This window comes from Heptranchias perlo, chromosome 15 (genome assembly GCF_035084215.1).
Source record: "Heptranchias perlo isolate sHepPer1 chromosome 15, sHepPer1.hap1, whole genome shotgun sequence".
NCBI classification, from domain to species: domain Eukaryota; kingdom Metazoa; phylum Chordata; class Chondrichthyes; order Hexanchiformes; family Hexanchidae; genus Heptranchias; species Heptranchias perlo.
Window position 1 is genome coordinate 26,027,736 of NC_090339.1, and position 24,324 is coordinate 26,052,059.

Sequence of the window (24,324 nt, forward strand, 5' to 3'; positions counted from 1 at the left end):
AATTTGTACATATAAAAAATACCTGCATAAGGTGGTCAGGCGATAGCTCTGTTCAAACCTAACCTAAATTCCGCTTTTTAGATCAGATTACAATGGGTCACAACTATGATCGAGTATTGAAGGCCACTTAGATAATTCTAGTTGTATATAACTTCTCAGACTTAAAACTCCCTTCTAACAATGTTCTAAATAAGTCAAGGAAACCAGTGACATGGCTGATTTAGCCTCAAGTCCCATGATCTTTTATCACATATTTCAGCCTCCATGATGCAGTCTTTTGCACATGGCTTTACCTTTGTTCTGTTCGAGCAGTTTCAGCTTTGGAAAAAAAACCATGAAGAGGAGAACAACCATTTTGACTTGTGTACTGTAGTCCTATGATCTGTCCACGCTCTTACACTACAGCTAAATCCTCTCACTCTACATGGCAAATTGCACAGAAAAATGGCAAATAGAACAGAAAACTATTGGGAAAATTGTTGATCATTGTCCAATGGATAGCATCAAGTATGGCTCTGGTACCCCTTAAAGCATCTAGGGAGCAGCTAACACCTGTGCAAACATTTCAAATAGTAAGAAAAAAAGTTAGTCATCAAGCCGCACAATATAAAAAGGGACATCGCCTGAGCAGCAATAATTATCTTTCAACATCTCAATTTGACAGATGAAAACACCTCAAAAATGATCAAACACGGTCAAGCTTGACCATTTTGCAAGTTAAGCTAATTGACCCAATTTCCAATTAACAAGAACCACACCAAATCTCGTGTGTTACAATTCTATCAGTATACAATGAGGAGATAATAACATCACTCAAGACACATACTGATACGTAATTTGGCATTTTTTCTCTCCAGATCTTACCACACTTAGTGCAAGTGACAATATAAACAATACTTGTTAAAGTTAACTGTTAGTGAAGAAAGGACAAGTTACTAGTGCCTTACTGGGGCAAATGAAGATCACATATCTTTAACCATGAATTTGCTGCCTATAAACCTGGTTTAAGTGACATCTTTGCTGCATTTGCCACATGTGCACCACTCATGTTTTGTACCTGTAAGCATCACCAAAATAAGATCCAGACCATTTGGTTCCTATTTCAAAATTGAGAAACCAAGGCGAAAGTCCAAGGCCCAACTATAGTGCAGGGCTCTACTGAAAAAAGCAATTATTTTATTTGTTAAACTTGACTGTCAGTGTTGTACTAGAAAAATCTGGATATTCCCATATCTCTTAGGTCTTCAATCAATACCATCTATATAGTTCATCTCTTATTTTCAGAAAGCAAGTATTCAGAATTACATCTACAATCGGTTTGAAGGCAGCAATGCAGAACTTTAATATTGATCACTTAACATTTCCCTTGCATATTCAAATTAATGAAGAATTGCATTGTAGGTTTGAAATAGAGATACTGCATCTCAAAAGGTGCAGAAGTGAATTAGATACGATAACAAATGCTACTAATGGATATTTAGGAGGGTTGTTAAAGACCTAACATTCCTGCACTGCAGTGCCAGAAATTCATGGGTTTGGGTTGCACAGTAGTCCATCAAGACATGCTATAATGGTGGATTGTCAAAGATTGTAATGTCCAAGCCTGATTTACATAAAGCAAGCACAGACTTTTTCCCTGAAAAACTATTACACTGCCAGTGATTTTCCATCCAATTTTTGATTCAAAGATCACCTCTCCAATGTCAAGTAGTCAGTCATTCCTTGACTAACCGAAAGCTCTCCCTTGTGTATCAATGTTATCTTATGTGATTGGTGTTAACTATTGTCCCCTCAAGTTTATTAAATTCATAAGTGTTTAAGAGCAATCCCTATGCTGAATTGGAGAAGTCAGAAATTTTCCTACTGATGAACAGTATCTCACAAATGTTTGTGTAGCAACACTGTTACCCTACTGAATTTTAAAGCATTCAACATTAATGAATGTTATGCAAAGCCTACTAAGAGCAAAATATCTTCTCCATAGCAATGCAGTTTTTATAGTCATAGAAAATGATTAATGGGAGGAAAAAGTCAAATTACATTGGGAGTACATGCCACTCACTGATAGTTGACCTAGACTTCTGAACAATGTTTTTTGGTAAAAAAGGTGACATTGATCAGCAGTCTGAGCTTAATGTGTTCTATGAACACAAGATGATTTAAAGTTTGAAGCAATTGACATTCTGGCTAACTAGCTGAGTTTAAATGAAAGGACTGTACAATTTTGAATGCTGTTAAACTACACACGACAAAGCAGAGAGTTGAGTGGAGCACACATCCCAGGTCCTTTTGCACAAGCTCACCATACAACAACTCCCTGAATGATTCCAAAACTGTATTTATTTGCTGCTATGTACGGTTAGTGATGAATTCCACTTCACATAACTGGAATCATGAACTTCACTAGCCTATTAGGACCAATAACCACTTTTGGGGGGTAAGACAAGAAGAAATGATCGAAAGAGGCTGAAAGGTGACAATATATATTTAAAGCTTTAAAACGCACTTGTGCAAAAAGGTTTTAATTGAGCAAGGAAAGCAAAATAGAATGCAATTTATCACTTTCATTTGAAAAATATTGTTTCAGTCTTTAAGAATTCATGCTCCACCAGCAGTTAAAAGTTCAAAAATAAATCTGGTACTGAGAAAAAGGCCAGAACTCTGCCACACAGTTTGTTGTCTTCAAAATTCAGCAACTTTGTGTTTTCAAATCTGGATGCCAAGAAATCTTGCAGTGTTGAGCACATCATCTCTCATCAGGTAGCAGCCACAAAGCCGTCGGTAGCCAGTAAATGCATCACGGCCATGCAAGACTCTCCAATTATCCACAAATAGAATCTGTAGTAGATAGAAGCAGCCATTAAAACATTACCATTTCAGCATGTGCCCAGTATAGAGCAACTACTGCAAAAGAATCTTAACAGCATGGTTCCTCTCCCCATCCCCAAGGTTTGTTTCCAGAGATAAGTGTTCAGAATCCAAAAACAGATTTAGTATATAGCTCAAAGGCATTCTACGTTTATAAGTTGTATATGAGTTGATATGTTCTTAAAAAAAGTACACTAAGAAATGGGAGCAGGCCACACTGTCCCTTGAGCCTGCTCTGCCATTCAGTAAGATCATGGCTGACTTTCGACTTCAACTCCATTTTCCTGCCCAATCCCCATATCCTTTGATTCCCATCGAGTCCAAAAATCTCAGCCTTGAATATAACATGGACAAAAGAGCTGACTTCCAGAGGTGAGGTGAGAGTGACTGCCCTTGACATCAAGGCAGCATTTGACCGAGTGTGGCACCAAGGAGCCCTAGTAAAATTGAAGTCAATGGGAATCAGGGGGAAAATTCTCCAGTGGCTGGAGTCATACCTAGCACAAAGATGGTAGTGGTTGTTGGAGGCCAATCATCTCAGCCCCAGGACATTGCTGCAGGAGTTCCTCAGGGCAGTGTCCTGGGCCCAATCATCTTCAGCTGCTTCATCAATGACCTTCCCTCCATCATTAGGTCAGAAATGGGGATGTTCGCTGATGATTGCAGTGTTCCGTTCCATTCGCAACCCCTCAAGTAATGAAGCAGTCCAAGCCCGCATGCAGCAAGACCTGGATAACATCCAGGCTTGGGCTCATAAGTGGCAAGTAACATTCGCGCCAGATAAGTGCCAGGCAATGACCATCTCCAACAAGAGAGTGTAACCACCTCCCCATGACATTCAATGGCATTACCATCACCGAATCCCCCACCATCAACATCCTGAGGGTCACCATTGACCAGAAACTTAACTGGACCAGCCATATCAATACTGTGGCTACAAGAGCAGGTCAGAGGCTGGGTATTCTGTGGCGAGTGACTGATCAGCGAACATCCCCAAAGCCTTTCCACCATCTACAAGGCACAAGTCAGGAGTGTGATGGAATACTCTCCACTTGCTTGGATGAGCGCTGCTCCAACAACACTCAAGAAGCTCGACACTATCCAAGATAAAGCAGCCCGCTTGACTGGCACCCCATCCACCACCCTAAACATTCACTCCCTTCACCACCAGCGCACAGTGGCTGCAGTGTGTACCATCCACAGGATGCACTGCAGCAACTCGCAAAGGCTTCTTCGACAGCACCTCTCAAACCCGTGACCTCTACCACCTAGAAGGACAAGAGCAGCAGGCACATGGGAACACCACCACCTGCACATTCCCCTCCAAGTCACACACCATCCCGATTTGGAAATATATCGCCGTTCCTTCATAGTCGCTGGGTCAAAATCCTGGAACTCCCTTCCTAACAGCACTGTGGGAGAACAGTCACCACACGGACTGCAGTGGTTGAAGGCGGCGGCTCACCACCACCTTCTCAAGGGCAATTAGGGATGGGCAATAAATGCCGGCCTCGCCAGCGACGCCCACATCCCATGAACGAATAAAAAAAATATTCAACGACTCAGCATCCACAATCCTCTGGGACAGAGAATGCCAAAGAATCACAACCCCGAGTGAAGAAATTACTCATCTCAGTCTTAAATGGCCAACCCTTATCCTGAGACTATGTCCTCTAGTTCTAGAATCTCCATCCGGGGAAACAGCCTCTGAGCATCTACCCTGTCTTGCCCCCTCAATCTTATGTTTCAATAAGATCGCCTCTCATTCTGCTAAACTCCAGAGTACAGGCCCATTCCAGTCAACTTCTCTTCATAGGAGAACCAGCTCATTCCAGGAATTAATTTAGTGAACCTTCGTTGCAGCGCCTCGACAGCAAGTATATCCCTCTTTAGATAAAGGAGGCCAAAACTGTACGCATTACTCCACGTGAGATCTCACCAAAGCCCTGTACAATTGAAGTAAGACTTAGTTACTCTTGTACGCCAACCCCCTTGCAATAAAGACCAACATGCTATTTGCCTTCCTAATTACTTGCTGTACCTGCATGCTAACTTTGTGTTTCCTATAAGAGGACATTTAAGTCTCTCTGAACACAAACATTTAATAGTTTCTCACCATTTAAAAAAAAGTTTTTCTATTCTTCCTACCGAAGTGAAAAACTTCACATTTCCCCACATTATACTCCATCTGCCACCTTCTTGCCCACTCACTTAACCTGTCTATATCCCTTTGCAGACTGTCTTCCTCACAGTTTACTTTTCCACCTAGCTTTGTATCATCAGCAAACTTGGCTACATTACACTCGGTCCCTTCATCTAAGTCATTAATACAGATTGTTAATAGCTAAGGCCCAAGCACCGATCCTTGCGGCACCCCACTAGTTACAGCCTGCCAACCTGAAAATGACCCGTTTATCCCTACTGTTTTCTGTCCATTAATCAATCCACTATTCATGCTAATATATTACCCCCAACCTCACAAGCCCTTACCTTGTGTAACAACCTTATGTGGCACCTTATCAAATACCTTTTGAAAATCCAAATATACTACATCCAATGGTCCCCTTTATCTACCCTGCTAGTTACATCCTTAAAAAAAAACTAATAAAATTGTCCAACACAATTCCCCTTTCATTAAAACCATGTTGACTCTGCTTAATCATAGTGATTGTCTAAGTGACCTGTTACCACTTCCTTAATAATGGATTCCAGCAGTATGTTCCTCTCTTTCCCGCCACATACAGATTGCATTGCAAATGGAGGGCAGATGAAACAACTTCCATTATTCATCTGCTGAGTATTCATTTAGCCACTTGGCCTGCTGTATGCAGTGGCTGGAATGGTTCTAAATAGCTGTTCAAGGACAACAAACCTTGAACACACCAGCACCTCAAAGCAGCTCTACGATTATTTTGATCAATATTTAAATAATTACTACAGTAAATGGGTGGAGTTTAAAAAGTGAAGTCAGCCATTAAATCTGAGCAAGTGAAACTGCACATCTTTACAAATCATGAAAGTTTTTTCTAAAAATGCTCTTCACCCTTGGCTATAAATGGAATGCTATGCAAGTATAGCCCTTAAACACAGGCAAAAAAGAGATGGGCAAGAAGTACTTTGCGGCAAACTATAAGGGCACGAGGCATAAAACAGTTGTTTGCCACAAAGTACCCTGCAACCAAAGTGCCGATATATAGCATTCAAATAAACCAGTTTAAGGAAAGTGAACCTCAAACAAAACGGTCAAGCTAAAATTTGCAACAAGGGTTGAGGCCAGCACAGTGTCAACATCCACCATAGGTCAGGCATAAACTTTACTCAATATGCCTTATCCAGGGTCAGCCGAGCACCTCCTCTTTCATTGAGAAATGTCCCTTTCATCACTGCCCGAGGTGAATGAATGGGTGTTGTAGATTAGACTAATGTCCAGTGGAGAATTTTCATCTATCAGAAATCTCATGAACTACACAATTTTTGCATCACATCCTTCAATGCAAATAATCCTGATCTGAATCCTTCACGGAGTTAGTCATTTAAAGTTTAGAATTAATGGATTGTGATGCCATTCTTAATAAAAGTATATTAAAAACATTTAAATCCTAGTTTGTGTGTGTGTGTGTGTGTGTGTGTGTGTGTGTGTGTGTGTGTAAGGAAAGAGGGAGAAAAGAGGAATTGTCCATTATCTAAATTTATTAATTTTCTATAGAATGCCAGGCTACTCCAAAGCTGTAAAGTTGAGAGTTAAAACATTCTGTTGTATCCTAGATCCATGCACTTGCTTATCAGACAGTAGTTGGGCTGAACCATTACTATGATCCCATGTGGTGAATAGATCTTGCACTGACCAACTACCTCAAGTCTTATCAGAAACTGTCAAATTTTGAAGTTGGGCAGTTAGAAATAAATTTGCTTTACAATTTAGGAAAGTTCTTCTGATTCAAGCAAGTGAATATACTGGTTTGATTGCCATGCAACACCAGTACTCCTTGGTGTAACTAAAGTATATGCAAAGTTTAAGTTTAACAAAAGAGGAATTCGTAACATTTAGAACCTGCGCAATTCAACAACCAAACTGTAACATCTGCTCCCTTACCTTTCCAGGTTTGAGTTTCACCCAGATTTCATTCTCTGGCTTCCTGAGTTCTGTTGTAAGGGCTCGGTGTGCAACATACCATTGGTGGACTATATCATGAGGCACTGTACTTATAACAGCTCTGTCATAATTGTTATACCTATAGACAAAAGCAATAGTTAGGAAAAAAAAGGAAAGAGTATTGGGGCGTTCAAGTTCACAAGGCATTAAAAGCATCACCTAAACAGCAGGTAAAAAAAAAGCTAATGGAATACTGGGGCTTTATGGCAAGAAGTACAGAACATTAAAGTTGAGATGCAACGATGAGCCTACATAAAATCTTAGTAAAATCAAAATTGGAGAACATATGCAGTTTTGGGCTCCGCACAATTGGAAGGATGTTGAGGCAATAGTGGGTACAGTACAGATTCATTAGATTGCTGCCCGTTATTGGGAAATGCAAATACAAAGACTTGAAAAATTGGACAGGCGATCAAATTAGTTAATGTGAAGCTCAAATTTGATTAAGGTTCATCCAGGTTTCAATCATCTTTTAGATTAATTTACAGCAATCCATAAAAGGTTAGTGTATTTATCCAATTCAATGGGTAATACCACTGAATTGTCAGTCCAAACTTCTATCTGGAGAGGAGTAAGAGATGCCAAAGAGAAGTCAGACACTCCCCCCACCCCCACCCCGAATGGACAGTCATTCGCACCTGCTGAAGTGTCTCTAGACAGTCATACACCTGCTCCTTCAGGTGAGGACAGAATTTTTTTTTTTTTTTAAAAACTGTTGCTTGCTCTCACCTCATCAGGTATAATTCATTATTCCATGGATAAACACTCAGAACTGGTCCAATTCCAATCATGTGATTGTGACAGCCTCCTACATTCTCTATGTATTCGTGTTTTATTGGTACTTTAGCAAGTATTTCAAAGTTATGAGTATTCTCTTTTCGTACATTGTGTGCAGCATTAAACCCATCCACCAACAGAGTTCTTCCACCGGTTCCATCGTGCCTCAGACAATGGAACAACTGAACTCTTTAAAAAAAGAGAAAGAAGTCAGGATAGATGACACTCAGCAACAAAACTACAAATTCATTTAGGGCTCATGGTTGTTACTGGTTGATAACCTAAACATCCCTTCATCTCCAGAAGTGCTGGAATATAATCCAGACTAATGAGATAAAATTATCCTCTTGGAAAGACAATCAGTCCTTAACCCAATACCTCACGTACTGTGGTCTGTTGTAGACAATCCACAATTTAATTTGGGCTCCAATTGGACCAGATCATTCAGAAAACATATTATTAGGATATTTAGGCAGCAGGTTATATTTTGAGATTAAGCAAAATAGTTGGAACACTGGGCTACATTTGGCCTGCCTAATCAGACCATATACACACACAAAAATGCTTTGTTTGTTATCCATTGCTCCTCATCTTGACAGCATAGATTTCCCCACCCTACCACACAACTTTCTCCCATTCTTTCCTGAATGTGGCAACTCCCATGTTTGGCTAAAGTTCCACAGGCACCAGTTGCCCTTCAGCACCTTGCCCAAAAGGCCACAATTCCAAGTGTGAGCCTTGACAGCAAGTTTCAGATGGTTATTCAACAATGAGGCATCATCCCTGCCAACATCCAGAAACACATTTCTAGCAGGATTCACTAGATAGTGATGAGTGTGAATTCTGATCATTTTTTCCCTTTCTAGCTTAAGGGTGCTGATCCCATTTGCAGCCCAATTGAGATCAGTAACAACTACAGACAGGCAATCAAATCTGGAACCTTCCTGGTCTATCTTGGGGGAAATGAGTAGAGATTGCAATGCTACATTGCAATCCAAAATGATATATTTTTTCAAAAAGTTAGCACTTTAAATTTCACTCCAATTTAACAAGGACTATCCTACCCCTTTTTTTTAAATATTAAAAAAGCCAAGGGTAGAGATATGATAGGCAATTCTTCTTAAGCTAAAAGTGTCATTTGTCTGCCCCCCCTGACAAAAAAGTATTTTGGTGTAGTTAAATTCTGATCTCAAATGTTACTAGGATAGGCTCTAGGGTGGGGCTAGCCAATTCCCACAGGAAGGAGAGAAAGGCATATAACTGGACTTGTGAACCTTAAAGGGGGAGTCAGTAGAAATACAGACTCAGCAGCAGATCATCTGCTTTAAATCTTAGCCGGAGCATGGTAGGTGGCAAGACAGAAATGGTAGTGAAAAGGAGAAAACAGTGATTTTACATCCTGACAAGTAGTGCACATACCCACAAGGTTCCTGAAAATAAGTTGTGTCTATATGCCGATCCAGTGCCACTTTTGTGTAAGCAGTGTCACCACGAGAGAAGTCTGAAGTAAAATCCCACATTCGGCCATAAATAGACTCCCTGTAACGAGAAAGCCAATTTACAACCGTGCCAAAATACACCTGGAAGAAAATTGAGGCTTTTCGCTTGCGTTCACTTTAGAATACTGAAAAATACTGGACAGTATAACCAAGCCCGTTCTTCACGTGAGAACCAGTTCTCTACTAGGAAACTTTGTGGCTATATTGTTTTTTTATTATATGATCAACAGCAGCAGCTGGTAGCATAGTGCAAGAATTTGAGGAGGGCCATGACAGTTGTTGCACTGATTACACTACATCTTTTAACACCAATGCTATATTTGAGATTATGTTCCTAATATTTCTAATCAATACCCTCACTTAGTTCAGATAATCCTCAAGTTATGGTCTTGAAAGCCAACATTAATTTTAAAATTGTTTTCAGTATGTTTTAATTTAAAAATGGTCAATACTAAAATCAAGATAATACACATCTTATCATTGCTCAGCACAAGGTAGAAGCAGGGCAAGGGACCAATCTAAGAAATATTTAACAGGTGGTTACAGGTTGCTGATTTAAGGAGTTACAAACATCTGCCATTGAGTGGAACCCTTCAGTGAACCAACAGACGCTGCCCCCCCCCCCCCCCCCACGTGAAATACAGAAGGCAGTCAAATAAACAATTAAAAAGAACTTGCATTTATATAGCACCTTTCACAACCTGAGGACATCCCAAAGCGATTTACAGCCAATGAAGTACCTTTGACATGTAGTCACTGTTGTAATGTAGGTAACATGGCAGCCAATTCGCACACAGCAAGATCCCACAAACAGCAATGTGATAACCAGATAATCTGTTTTTCTCCCCCCGCAAAGTAATGTTGGTTGAGGGATGAATATTGGCCAGGACACCAGGAAAAACTCTCCTGCTCTTCTTTGAAATAGTGCCATGGGATCTTTTATGTCCACCTGGGTGGGGGGCGGGGGGCAGACAGGGCCTGTGTTTAACATCTCATCCGAAAGATGGCATCTCCGACACTGCAGTACTTCACTAAAGTGTCAGCCTAGATTTTGGGCTTAAGTCTCCAGAGTGGGATTTAAACCCATGACCTTCTGGTTCAGGGGAGAGTGTGCTACCACTGAGCCTTGGCTAACACCTCAATTATGCCCCTCAAACGGATAAAGGTCATAACCAGGAGACGCCAAGAAGTGGCAGTCAATAAGGACAGCATTACAGATGACGATATACATATTCATGGTTTCTGAACTTTCATAGCCACTTGGTTTCAGGCAAGAAAGGGGAAGTTAATGAGTAGAGTTAGGATTCTTTACCTATTTCTATTCTACACAATTTAAATACTGCACTATTAACTTTTTTTATTTCTTCTGCAGTTTGTCTTGTGGGAAAAAATGTAAATAATTGCACCTGTAAAGTATGTGTGTTACTTTTGTGGATTTATAAGTATTCCATTGTGCATGAAGATTAATTTGGAAAACGTGGTACATTCACAATTCTATTCAACACTGCCCCTCTACAGGTGTAGATATGTAAACTGAATAGCTCACTGGAAAGAATGCCCAATAGCAATAGAGAAAACAATGACATCTCTATTGGTTGTATAACAGTTTGAATTTTGAAGGTTACGAGATTAAAAACCGTTCACCTCTAATCTCTCCAGAGTTAAAGCATCTTGAGACAACATTTAGCATTCCAGTAACAGTTACAGATAGTAACTTTTCAGCTACTCTCCCCAGACTTTTCCACTGTATTCTGACAGCTTGTTTCTGTCTACAGTCCAGAGACAGATCAATCCTACTCTTTGGTGAATTGAATGTCTTCCCAAACAAAACATTAATAGCATAGTTATAGAGAAAGCAAATAGGGTTTTAATTGTATAGCTAGGCCCATTAAGTATAAAACAAGAACACTATACTCAGGACTACACAAGACTTTGATACATTCACAATTGGGAGTATTGTGTCCAGTTTTGGTGTGGATTCACTGCTGTGCTTTAAAAGAAAACTTGAGGTTCCCAAATGAAGAGGCATTTTCCAGTTACTAGAAATTGCAATTGTGAGGATTTATTCGGCTGTCTTCTTTTCTCTCCAGAGAGATTGTAAGGGTAGCGGGTGGGTCAATGGAGCGCGATGTCTGGATGGCTTCTCTTTCCTTCCTCTCCCCCACAAGTGTAGTTTATAGCCCATATCTACATTAAGATACACTTACTTGAAGCACCTTTCAAAAATTTCAATCCAGAATCCAACTTCATCCACTTACCTACCAAGTTACTACAATAGTATCTTGATGCATTAAAAATAATTGGCTGCAAGCTTAGTATATTTCACAAAACTGTATGGGAAGACACTCAACAGCTGACACAGTGTACTACGCTGAAATAAGAGGTAGACAACATTACATTTTACCTCAATATCCAGGATATTCCATGAACAAATAAAAAAAATTAAACAGACTCAAACTATGCCACATATAGGATCATATAAAAAAGGATTCTGCTAAATTAGATGGTTGGTTATTTCAGGACTTGCAAAGCTTTAATACCATCTGCCATAGAACCATCACTACCTAAAAAAATCTCACCTGATCAAGCCAACACGTAAAGCTACAGTTTCTGTAGCCTCAACACTCACAGGTACTTCATCAATAAAAGAGACACCATAAAGCAAGAAGGTCTCCAAGAATTTTTTTAGTTCCTCATCAGACTCCATCAAGCCATTATAAGTGACACAAGGCATTTGGGCTTCTTCATAAACAGCAGCATTCCAAAGCGTGTGAGGTTGAACGGTCTGCTTCTGGCCTTCAAAGGAATATTTTGCCAACCATGACAAGCCATACTTGGTCATATGATTATCTGGCCCTGTAAGTGAAACAGGAACGAGATGGTGAATTGGTTATAAGCAAAGGAAAAACATCAAGTCATTCTTGCCAAGCATGCTCACAAAGAATTTGTATTACAAGCCAGCACTACATAAAGCACTAAAAGTGACAATTGCACAAATTAACTTTATTCTCATCACAAATGGGATGTAGGTCTCCCAGTTCTTAAGTATTGGCTTTACTGAAGAAGGACTATACTGTGCAGAGAAAGGAGTAATTTAAGTAACTTACAGGTTATGTAGATTGTATCATTATCTGAACGTATTTTTGATGGCTTGATGGCCAAATCCACCTGGGCTGTATCTAAGCTTCGCTGATTGGTCTTTGGGTTGTAACATGATGCAGAACGGCAATGATCCCGTAGCCAAACATAATCTAAACGCATGACCAAGTCAGAATACTTCAATTCTGTAACAGTAATAATAGGTTTTCAGTTCTTTCATTTTAAGTAGCTTGACAAGACATGCATTTTAGGTAGCTTCATTCAGATATCAGTCAAATAAATGCAAGGTTACTAATGTGGACAGGAAAACATTTGTTAGGGGCCATTAGTTTTTAAACCAATATTTGATACTACCCACACAACTCAAAATTGTGACTCTACCAACACAAGTTCATTAGCTTGCACAAACTGGTCAAATTTTACAGTAAATGTCTCACTTCACTCAGTGTACTTTTAAAAACAGAACTTTCTAGTCCACATATTCATGGCAAGACATCAGCATCATGCGGTGGGATCCTGCGCATTTTTGGAGCTGCAGTGTTTATAGTCTATGCCAGCAGCCAACAGTGAGGTCATGCATAAGGTTTCACAAAACTATCATGATTCTATTCCATCAATGATGACTTCTCACTTTCAGAAAGAAAATGGCAGTTTAGGAATGTGGAATATTTTGCAATTAACCAAATAGGTAAATTTAATACTTTTTTAAAAAATAGGAATTATGTGCCTACAATACAAATGTATTTACACAACTATAGATTCAGTGGGGATGAAATCAAGACGGCTACTGAGCAACTAAAAAAATCAGTTTTGTGAATTCCAGCCTTTCACATGCTTGCTTTCAGTGGGAACTTTGCTGATCTACAAGTCAGTGAATCGTTATGGTTAAGTTGCTTATTTGAGCCAATCAGAAAACAGATGCAGTTTTTTCTTCTATGGACAGATATAATGTGCCACCCTACACATTTAGTATACAACACAACATTCATGCAATTTAATAGTAAAATTGTTTCACTATTAAAACAGAGAAATGCTATAAAGTATGCTTTGTCAGGTGATCATTTAGTATACACAACAGATTATGGCACCACTACCATTTACACTGAGCCAGAACAACTCCCATACATTGGGCATGCAGACTTTATATTCGACTTAAACGCTAGGTCAGTCACTTGGTGCTGACTTATCAACAAGTTAATGACTTAAAAAAAGGACCTATGAAGCCAGTTATAAATTGAAAATGTCTCAGATGTAGACACTTGAAAATTAAATTTAAACATTAAACTAAGCAGGGCAACATGACAGAGCTCTAATGTGCTGACAATGCCAAGGTACAAGATTAGAGATGGCTGGCAACTGGGTCATCCATGACCTGGAAGGTTCCTTGGAAACTGCACATTTATGTTTCCACATCCAAGACTCTTTTTAAAAAAAAATATAGAAAGTGCTTAAATCAAACATTTCATGGCTGATACCCCAAAATGAATTTCCCTAACCCCATTGTTGCTGCAGCTCCAAATGTCACCAATTTGCAAATACATTAACATCGGCAATTCCCAATGTCTGCAAGTTGAATTTTGGCCAAGGCCACCACCCCATTCTCCAAAAGGTACTATCAGCCCAGTTGAAAAGCACCAGCAGTTTGTAACCAGCTGGAGAATCTTGCACAGGAGCCCAAGAGGAGAAAGAGAACATAATACGAAAAGAACAGTTACAGATGTGGTGTTATAGAAAGACAGGATTAAGATACCAAACTCAATCCAGAATCTTTCTCCCCTTACCCAAATGATTATCATGCATCAACCAAGAACAGCTGAGAGAGTCTGGAACACTGTGCTGCCACCGTCGTACAGTTACTGCAGGTAGAAGTTTCCTTATCAGACACTGCCATAGTCTTTGTCCTTGAATTTCAGCCCTCAGCAGATGCTGCACACTGACACCAAGACGCAGTAAGCGGTTCCAAGGCATCTTCTGGGATAACAACAGGACTTTATCATTTTAGAGTATGACATTCGTGCCCCGAAATTACTCAAGGTCCTAGCATACAAATGATTAACGTTTTCTGAAATTCCCTCCTCAACTATTGTAACAGAATATGCTAATGATGTGGTGGAGGAAGGGATTTTAGACAAATGTGTTGCTATAATTTCAGGGTTATTGTCTTGTCTGAAGTAATGCAAGTAGATCAAACAAATCTGTTAAAATTATTGCAATGTCCAGGAGTCAATTACATGCATATATTCAAATAGCTGAGAGACGGTCACATGAAAATTAAGATCATCCAAATATGCATGTTTGAGTCTAATGGCTATCAATTTGCCTTGGTAGATGGTTACCGTCAGTTGCCATGCTGCTAAATGCAAAAGAAGCCCTTTTTCTCTTAGAGAGAAGGGGAGGAGAATGTTGCAAGAAATTGGACTTGCCTTGTTTGAAGCACATCTGCTGAGCAAATAGAAGGTTTGCTTTCAATGCTTCTCAAGTATGCAGCTTACTGCACTATAACTGAAGAACACATGGTGAAAACAAACTAAAGCAGTTTAAAAAAATCTTAAGCGTACCTATACAAATCCTGATTCAAGCTGTTGGCCAGAGGCTGCAAAAACCTATTGAGTTTAATTCGAATTGCTAACAAAGACACTGACTTTTGAACTGAGGTGACCTGGAGTTCAGTCACTGGTCTGAACTGGCCAGAACCGATTTGAATTTGTTCCGCTTCTTAGAGGGACAAAGGGGCTTTGATGAGACACCAGGCCTTTAGAAAAGGAGTATTGAGGTGATGCTACCTAGCCCCTTGGAACAGAGCCAATTAGGGGATGACATTGACCACTCCAGCAACTTTGAGCCAATCGGAGAAGACAGCATCATTCGAAAAGACAGACTTGGAAATAAAACTGAAGAATTGCAGGCTTGGTGCCAGAGAGCGAGTGTGTGTTTTTGAGGGAGACTAACCATCGTGGAAGTAGGGACCCTACGTCAGGGACGTAGAGACGACGTCGAGAGTGAGAGAGCGAATTGCCTGGCCAGCATTATCTCTCCTTTTCGGGTAATATAATATCCTTTCTATTCTGTGACCACTTGGAATGTTAGTCAGAGAAACCTAGTTGGAGGCGTTTAAATCCTAATACTCAGGGAGTGCTAGTCAGGGAAACCTAGTGGGTGTGCGTTTAAATCCTAGTTTGAGTATAAAACTGTATAACCTGCTGTAAATTGCATGCCTATATCTAACTAGACGTATAAGCGGTATGTACATGATCTAATAACGTTAATAAAGCGAATTGAGAATTGACTCTTCTGTGTACTAAGCCAAAACCGTTAACCGGTGACTTCCGGTCAACAAAGCGCATGAACAGGAGCGAGGCACCATCAAGATGTTGCCTGTGGTTGTCTGCCCATGTGAATGACATATAAAGATAAATGTAACAGCTCAATTTCCTTTTTAATGGAAGGTATGCAGTTGGTGGCTTCTTTCCAAATTAGTTATTTTGGGATGTCCTCTTAATGTTAGAGAATTGTTGGGTTGCCTCATATTTGAACGTGCTACCCACCACAATGAGCTGACATTTAAGCAGAATCTATACATTCTATGTGAGCTGTTACATTGGTAATGGGTTAATATCTTGTGACCTTTGGCATATCTGGCCAGCAGAAGCTGATTTCCTTCAAATATAAGATCACAACATCCACAGTGAGCCATGGAGTGGCATAATGTTGCGCTCATCTGTCAATACTAGATTTCAATCAGCACTTAAAGCAAGAGTATCCCTCAATTCTGCTCTCGTTCCACATGGTCTATACTAAACAACAGTCATTCAATAGTGGAAAAATTCCTAGACAGGAGTTAACCTAACCTGTTAAAACTTTAACAGGCAGCAGGAGTTGGGGATATGTGCTCTACTGGGGACCATCACTACTGAGAAACAAGTATCTAGAGTGAGACTCTTAAGGTGGAACATGTTGGCTAAACAGTCCTGCAACAAATATGCAAACCAGAGAAGAGCTAACACACTGTTGCAGGAAGCAAGAGAGGTATTTATAAAAACAAAACACCAATAAACATAACGAAGTTAAAACACAATTATGTGTATTTAAAAGTAGTCAGAATAAACAGTATTGTCCTGTGTTTAAGATTACGAGTGTGTTCTGAATACCAGCATTCAAGAGCCTGGATGCCAGCTCCACACACAAACAGTGATCTACATTTGAAGGAAATCAGCTTCTGCTTGCCAGATATGCCAAAGGTCACAAGACATTAACCCATTATCAACGTAACATCTCACATAGAATGTATAGATTCTGCTTAAATGACAGCTCATTGTGGTGGGTAACACATTTAAATACAAGGCAACCCAACAATTCTCTAACATTAAGAGGACATCCCAAAATAACTAATTTGAAAAGAAGCCACCAACTGCATATCTTCCATTAAAAAGGAAATTATGAGTTGTGTTACATTTATCTTTATATGTCATTCACATGGGCACACAACCACAGGCAACATGTAAGGTTCAAGTCATACCCAAACAACTGACAGCTACAGGGTTTATATGTTGTTTTATAAACAGCAAAAAAATGAAGAGTGCTTTAGATAACCAGAATTGTATAGTTTTAAGTGCATTAAACAAATGTCTTTGCTCCCTTTCTGTGTACAGCACAGGCATTTCCTTTCTAATGTCTCGTTCAGAAGACAGGCAGTGCTGCTCATCATATGCTTCTGCAAATGATTCACATTAACAGCTTGTCAATTAGTTGCTAATCATATCTACTGGTGGTGGGCAAATCCAGGTACAAGAGTCCAAATGCATCATTCACTACAAATTGCAATCAAGGGAACAGTCACACCATAGATCATTGTACCACTGTTTAAAAAGGGAGCAAGGGATAGACTGAGCAATTACAGGCCAGTCAGTCTAACCTCGGCGGTGGGCAAATTATTGGAATCAATTCTGAGGGACAGGATAAACAGTCACTTAGAAAGGCACAAAGTAATCAAGGACAGTCAGCATAGATTTGTTAAGGGAAGGTCATGTCTGACTAACTTGATTGAATTTTGAGGAGGTAACAAGAAGGGTCGATGAGAGTAGTGCATTTGATGTAGTCTACATGGATCTTAGCAAGACCTTTGACAAGGTCCCACATGGCAGACTGGTCAAAACAGTACAAGCCCATGGGATCCAAGGGGGAGTGGCAAGTTGGATCCAAAATTGGCTCAGTGGCAGGAAGCAAAGGGTAATGGTCGACAGGTGTTTTTGTGACTGGAAAGCTGTTTCCAGCAGGGTTCCATAGGGCTCAGTACTAGGTCCCTTGCCTTTTATGATTTGTATTATTGATTTGGACTTAAATATAGGGGGCATGATTAAGTTTGCAGATGATATAAAAATTGGTCATGTGCTTGATAGTGAGGAGAAAAGCTGTAGACTGCAGGAAGATATTAATGGATTGGTCAGGTGGGCAGAAAAGTGGCAAATGGAATTCAATGCAGAGACATGTGAGGTAATGCATTTGGGGAGGGCAAACAAGGCAAGGGAGTACGCAATAAATGAGAGGATACTGAAAGGTGTAGAGGAAGTGAAGAACCTTGGAGTGCATGTCCATAGATCCCTGAAGGTAGCAGGACAGGTAGATAAGGTGGTTAAGCAGGCATATGGAATACTTTCCTTTACTAGACAAGGCATAGAATATAAGAGCAGGGAGGTTATGCTAGAACTGTATAAAACACTGGTTAGGCCACAGCTTGAGTACTGTGTACAGTTCTGGTCACCACATTACAGGATGTAATTGCACTAGGGAGAGGGTACTGAGCAGATTTACGAGGATGTTGCCAGGAGAATTTTAGCTATGAGGAGACTGGGGTTGTTCTCTTTGGAAATGAGGAGGCGGAGAGGTGGTTTAATTGACATGTACAAAATTATGAGGAGCCTAGATAGAGTGGATAGGAAGGACCTATTTCCCTCAGCAGAGAGGTCAATAACTTGGGGGCATAGATTTAAAGTAATTGGTAGAAGGATTACAGGGGAGCTGAGGAGAAATGTTTTCACCTAGAGGGTGGTGGGGGTCTGGAACTCACTGCCTGAAAGGGTGGTAGAGGCAGAAACCCTCAACTCATTTAAAAAGTACCTGGATGTGCACGTGAAGTGCCATGACCTACGAGGCTACGGACCAAGTGCTGGAAAGTGGGATTAGGATGGGTGGCTCATTTTCTGCCGGCGCGAACACAATGGGCCAAATGGTCTCCTTGTGTGCCGTAAATTTTCTATGATTCTACGATAATGATCCAAGATCAATCCTCATTTACAAATTCCTTCGTGGTTTTTTTTTAAAAATAAGGGGGGGGGTTTAGGGTGCGTTTATGTGCAGAAAAACCAAAAAAACCAAAATAAGTGTCAAATTAAAATATTATGTCGGTCCAGGATGCACTCCAGTCCATGGTGCCCACCGGTCGCAGAAAGCCTCAAGCGTACCGGCAGACACTGCGTGCTCCCTCTCCAGGGCCACCCGGGCGCGGAGAATTCCGCGAAAGAGAGGCAGACAGTCAGAGCCACCACGTCTAACCTGGACCTGTGGATAGCCATCTTAGACAGGCCCTGGAGCAGGCCCACAAGGACGTCCACTGACCTGCCCGGCCCCCTCCTCACCGGGCGGCCAAAGATCAGGAGTGTGGGACTGAAGTACAGCCAGAACTTGAGGAGCAGCCCCCTTAAATAGTCAAACAGGGGCTGCAGTCTCCCACACCCAGTGAATAAATGAAACACGGACTCGTCCATGCCGCAGAAATTGCAGGCGGCCTGGGAGTCCGTGACATGGCGTAACCGCCTGTTGGTCGCGACTGCTCTGTGCAACACTCTCCACCCCAGATCCCCAATGGCACACGGGAGGCTCCCCGAGTAGAGAGCCCTCCACTGGAGACCCCCGCCTCCGCCAGATGGTACGCCAGTGCGTGTCCGGGCGAGAAAGTGGAGCGTGCAGGAGCAGCCCGTACAGGAAATCCCTCCGCGCAGAGTGAAATAGCATGGAGGGAATGTCCAAGAGACGGCTCAAGTTGTGAGGCACAGCCACCCCCACCGAGGGAGGTTTCGGGGCCTGACGCCGATTAGGAATTCTGTCCGATCGGGGGTCAGATCAGACAGGATGGCTCCACACGCTAGAGCCTCCTCCACACCCCGAGTGGAGTCAGGGCAGAGTGCCACTTTCAACGCCCGGATGGCGGCGGCCACGTCCCGGACACGCCGCAAGGACATCCGTGCAGCCAGTGTCCCCAGCGCCATCCAGCCCGCCCCTCCGCCATCCAGGACACCCCTGACTCTGGTTACCTTACCGGCCAGGGCCCTCTGCTCTGTCAGCTGCGAGTCGCCGAAGCCAACACCACAGAGGAACGGATTCCTGAGCAGTGGCTCCTGCAGGACGGCCGCCACCCCTGACGGGGGAAAGCTCCGGCAAGAGGCAACCATATTCCAGACCCTGATCAGATCCTGGTAAAAGACAGGCAGCTCCCGCAAAGTCGTGCGGCCGCCTGGCAACGTGATAAACAGGAGCTGCGTGTCGTAGTTCAGGCCGTGCAGCCGGCGGAAGAAATAAGTTGCCAGCGCACACCATCGAGGAGGATCCTCAACGTACAGGTATCGCTGCAGCGTCCGAAGGTGGAAAGTCGCCACCTGGGTGCGGACGCACACCAGCCCGCCCTCCCTCCCTAAGCGGGAGACTCAGGACCGCAGCAGCGACCCAGTGCGTCCTTTGGCCCAGAAGTCGACGAGCTTCTTCTGAATCTTGGCGACAAACTCAGGAGGAGGGATCAAAATGACCAACCCGTACCACAACATTGCAGCCACCAGCTGGTTTACGACCAGCACTCTACCCCTGTAGGATAACACTCTGAGCAGTCCTGTCCAGCGCCCTGAGCGAGTGGTCACTTTGGCCTCCAGCTCGCTGGCCAGGCTTCCTCGGCAGGGCTAAGGTACTGGAGGTGCGTGGTGCTCCAGGCAAAAGGCCGTAGCGCCTCCGGCAGGGAGTCCGCCCGCCACTGACCCACCAGGAGTCCGGAACATCTCTCCCAATTGATCCTTGCGGAGGACACGGCAGAGTACACCTTTTGGCACTCACGCATCCTCCGCAAGTCAACGGGATCTTCCAGACTATAAAGTTTGTATCCTCCACATTTTCAACGCTGGCCTACTGTGCATTCCCACCTTCCTCTGCTCCACATTCAGCCATCATGGCCATTCACACTGGAAATCTGTTGCTAAACCCCTCCACCTTGGTACATCCATTGGCTTCAAAAGCCTCTGCAAAACCTACTTCTTCGACTATGCTTTCAGTCATTCTCCCAACGTCCATTTCTCCTCCCTTATTGCAAAGCACCTTGGGATGCTTTGCTACATTAAAACACTGCTTCCAGTGCAATGTGTTTCATTTACATTCCATAATATTACACCAACAGGTGGAGCAACAACTGGCCAAATATAATTTAAAAGTTGCAATTCACAACTTTTTGTCTACCTGACTTCACAGAAAACAGACATGGTATGTACAGGTCACGTGAGTACAATACTGTTGTGGTTATGTTACTGGTCTAGTTATCCAGAGGCCTGGACGAATAATCCAAAAAGTTCAAATCCCACCATTGCAGTTTCAGAATTTTAATTCAGTTTTTTAAAAAAAAATCTGGAAATACAAAGCTGACATCAGTTAAAAAGTGACCAGGAATCTGTCAGATTGTCATAAAAAGCAGACTGGTTCACTAACAGCCTTTAGAGAAGGAAACTTGCCATCCTTAACCAGACTGGCCTATACTTGACTCAGTCCCACACAAACGTAGTTGACTCTTAACTGCCCTCTGAACTGGCCTTGCAAGCCACTACAAAGAAGCAGCATTGTGAGAATACCTTCATCACACAGACTGCAGCGGTTCAAGGCAGCCCAACACACCATCACCTCAAGGTACCTAGGGATGGGCAATAAATGCTGGCCTTGTTAGCAACTCCCAAAAAAAAATTCAGGAAGCCACATTGCTAGCTTGAGCTATGCAGCCTCCTGTCAGCCAGAAAAAAAAAAGCACCCTCTGCATCTGGAGGCAATATTTGCACTTGCTGCTGGGTAGCTGCTGTTTCTGGGAGCAGTGATGAAACCTTTCAAAAAGGTGAAGGATCTCCTGAGTCAAGCACAGCAGAGCTCTTAATACGCATGTGCAGAGATCTGTTAACTGGCCTCTGACTGCTGGTGAAATCTCCAATATTAGAAGAGCTGACTATCATGGCAGATCTCCAATATTGAAACCATAAAACCTTGCTCTTTTTAAACTTTATAATTGCAACCAGTGAGATATAAACTTTTATTAATGAATCCAATTTGGCGATGAAGCAAATGTAAAACTATCATCTCCAGTTGGTCTCACACCAGATGCAAAATGCATAACTGTCTGATTGCATCTATGTTGCAATACTGAAATTGGATCATAATGATACAAGATGGGCACTACAATGGTCATTAAACTCCTTTGGGTATTCCTTTTAAAGATTGCATTGTACTTTGAAACCTTTAAAATAAGATACACTGGCAATAAAGTCCCTCAATAGTTTCATAGGTACACTGACTTGCTCAAAATTTCAATCTAGCAGGATAATTTAATACTAGGCTGTGATTGTCAAATTTGCTCCTCTTCTGCCCCCTACTAAAGACATTGAATTCTAACTGGAGTACAGTTCCATGGGCACAAGTTATGTACAAACCCTGATAGTGAAGGTCAGTAGGAGGAGAAAAAAGTGGGGGCAACTGCTACATTGTTAAAAACAATTAAATGCAATACACAACATTTTTAAAACTACTCTGCTTGTGGCACACCCTGGGGTTCAGCCTGTCCATTATTTATTTGGAGTTGATTAGAGATGGATTTTAGTAAAGCCTCTCTACAACCTGTTAATAAGGTTTGTTTTTTTTTAAAAAAAACACCCCGATTTTCCTGGGCAGTTTCCCCACGCAAAAGATCAGAGAACACAAGTGTCCTGCACTTACACCAGTTCCAAACAGGCGTAAATTTAAACACAGCAACACCCAAAAAGTCTCAATTTCTGGTGTTTCATAGCATGTTTTTTATTTCTCATTACTGAGACATACACTGTATTTTCTATATATTTGAATGCTTTATGGCATCAGAATCTGTTATATTAAAAAAAACTTCCACAAACGTGCTGTGTTTAAATTTTTTATGTAAGCAATCTTACAACACCAGGTTATAGTACAACAGTTTTATTTGAAAATCACAAGCTTTCGGAGCTTACCTCCTTCGTCAGGCGAGTGGGGTTCTAAAATCGCAGAGCATATATTAGGCTGGGAGACGGTCACAGCAATCAAAGGTGTCGTTGGTGTTCAGACAGGTTAGCCACGGAAAACATTACATCCCAGTATACTTACATTTGTCCACCCCAGTCCATCACCGGCATCTCCACATCATAATTTTTTTATAATTGCTCATCTCGGCATCTGTGCGATGGCAACTGAACAGTAAAGTCCATAACATAAAAGATAAAAACTGGAAAGTTGATCTCCCCAATGTTATGATATTTTCTCCCATCGTAAACAGCACGGTTAAAGCTGAGCTACGGACAGCAATATTTGCAAGAACCTAAAGCAGATCCAATCCCTGCACTTTCCCCTCAGACCAACTCTCGCCCAAACCCGTTTTTCCAAAGAGGCGCAAAGTTTTCCTTAACAGCGGAAAACACGATTACAAAGGCGGCGCAGTGCAGCGGGAGGATCGGGGTCTTACGGCCAGTCCCGACCCCACCTCCGGCCGGTAACAGGGGAGCTCTACGATAACTTTAGGTCAAACGGCTAAAAGCAGCCGCCTTCTAACATGGTGCAGCCTTACCGTGAACCACAACCCCTCCTCCCCGCGGCCAGGCTACTAGCAACCGTTGGCCTTTACCGACCCCTCCTTATGTACGGCCATCGCCGCCGCCCTCCTCGCACCGTCACTGCACATGCGCGTCCTGCCCTCCCCACCTGTCAATCAAACGCCATTCGCCCCGCCCCCTCGCTTGGAGATGATCCAAACTGGGGTTGTTTGCAGGCTGCAGCCTGTCCATCAGTGGCAGTAAAGATTTTTCTTCATTTTTTTAATATATATATATATATATGAGCGCAGTTCATATTTCCACACCGCCTTATTTGGCCGTCTGAAATCGATAGGTCTTTTTTCTCCCCACAATTGCGTTGAGTATGTCAACAGTAACTTGCATTTATACAAAACCTTTAAGGTAGCAAAACACACCAAGGCACTTCACTATAAATAAGGGAGAATACTGGGGCAAACATGACCATAGATATGTGCACAGAGGTTTTAAAGAGGCTTTTGAAGGTGGGGAAGAGATAGCTTGGCAAGCAGTTTACGGAAAATCCAGAGTGCAGGGTAATGAGGGTAGAAGCCTCCGGCATCAGTAGGCTAGAGTTGCAGGAGTGGAAAATGCAAACTGAGACATTGGGCTGGAGGAGTTTGTAGAGGCATTAGCATGATTTGTAAATGTGGGAAAGAATTTTAAAATCAATTCCTCTCTTACCCCTTCGGACAAGCTCCAGGAAACAGCACTTGCCAATAATTTACCACAATCACAACTAACTAGCACTGCAAATAATTGAAAATGTCCTTACATCTATTTATTGTATTGTTATTTTGAAAACACATTCTTCTAAGCATAAATAGTAAAAGAAATTAACTGGTTCACTCGTTGTTGTTCACAGTTTCCACCTTCATATTACAGCAGTATTCCAGTTAAATTAGCTTTTCAACAGAAATACGTTTTTTGGTGGTTTTCACCGTGGAGACTGATGTACAGGGGTGTGGAGCCATTCCTGCAACACACGTTTCCACCGCCACTCAAGATAAAAACAAAATGCTTTGCGACATTGTGGCAAATAGTCCCAAGAGCACGGAAGAGAATG

General features: G+C 42.0%; 1 protein-coding gene across 5 annotated transcripts; it reads right to left on the reverse strand.

Moving 5' to 3' along the window:
• Positions 1–1,317: 1,317 nt before the first annotated feature.
• Positions 1,318–24,240, reverse strand: tmlhe (trimethyllysine hydroxylase, epsilon). Of its 5 annotated transcripts, none has more exons than XM_067996955.1 (8): positions 24,034–24,240; positions 14,178–14,367; positions 12,405–12,581; positions 11,877–12,153; positions 9,218–9,337; positions 7,751–7,987; positions 6,962–7,100; positions 1,318–2,838 (listed from the first exon to the last, which is right to left on the reverse strand). In XM_067996955.1, exons 2-8 carry the CDS (start codon positions 14,362–14,364, stop codon positions 2,707–2,709), a joined length of 1,269 nt encoding a protein of 422 aa, XP_067853056.1. In that variant the 5' UTR covers positions 14,365–14,367; positions 24,034–24,240; the 3' UTR covers positions 1,318–2,706. The 5 variants fall into 5 exon arrangements, with proteins under 5 accessions (XP_067853056.1, XP_067853057.1, XP_067853053.1 ...); XM_067996956.1 differs by lacking the exon at positions 24,034–24,240 and adding an exon at positions 23,255–23,354 and having other exon boundaries at positions 14,178–14,364; XM_067996952.1 differs by lacking the exon at positions 24,034–24,240 and adding an exon at positions 23,255–23,354.
• Positions 24,241–24,324: the final 84 nt, after the last annotated feature.

What these genes read in the sequence shown, in the direction of transcription:
- tmlhe (XM_067996955.1), bottom strand. Translation starts at nt 14,364, where the DNA reads ATGCCTTGGAACCGCTTACTGCGTCTTGGTGTCAGTGTGCAGCATCTG. An exon ending in TGATACAATCTACATAACCT is followed by an intron (nt 12,154 to 12,404) that starts GTAAGTTACTTA and finishes TTTCACTTACAG; the next exon opens with GGCCAGATAATCATATGACC. An exon ending in TTACGTGTTGGCTTGATCAG is followed by an intron (nt 9,338 to 11,876) that starts GTGAGATTTTTT and finishes TTCTCGTTACAG; the next exon opens with GGAGTCTATTTATGGCCGAA.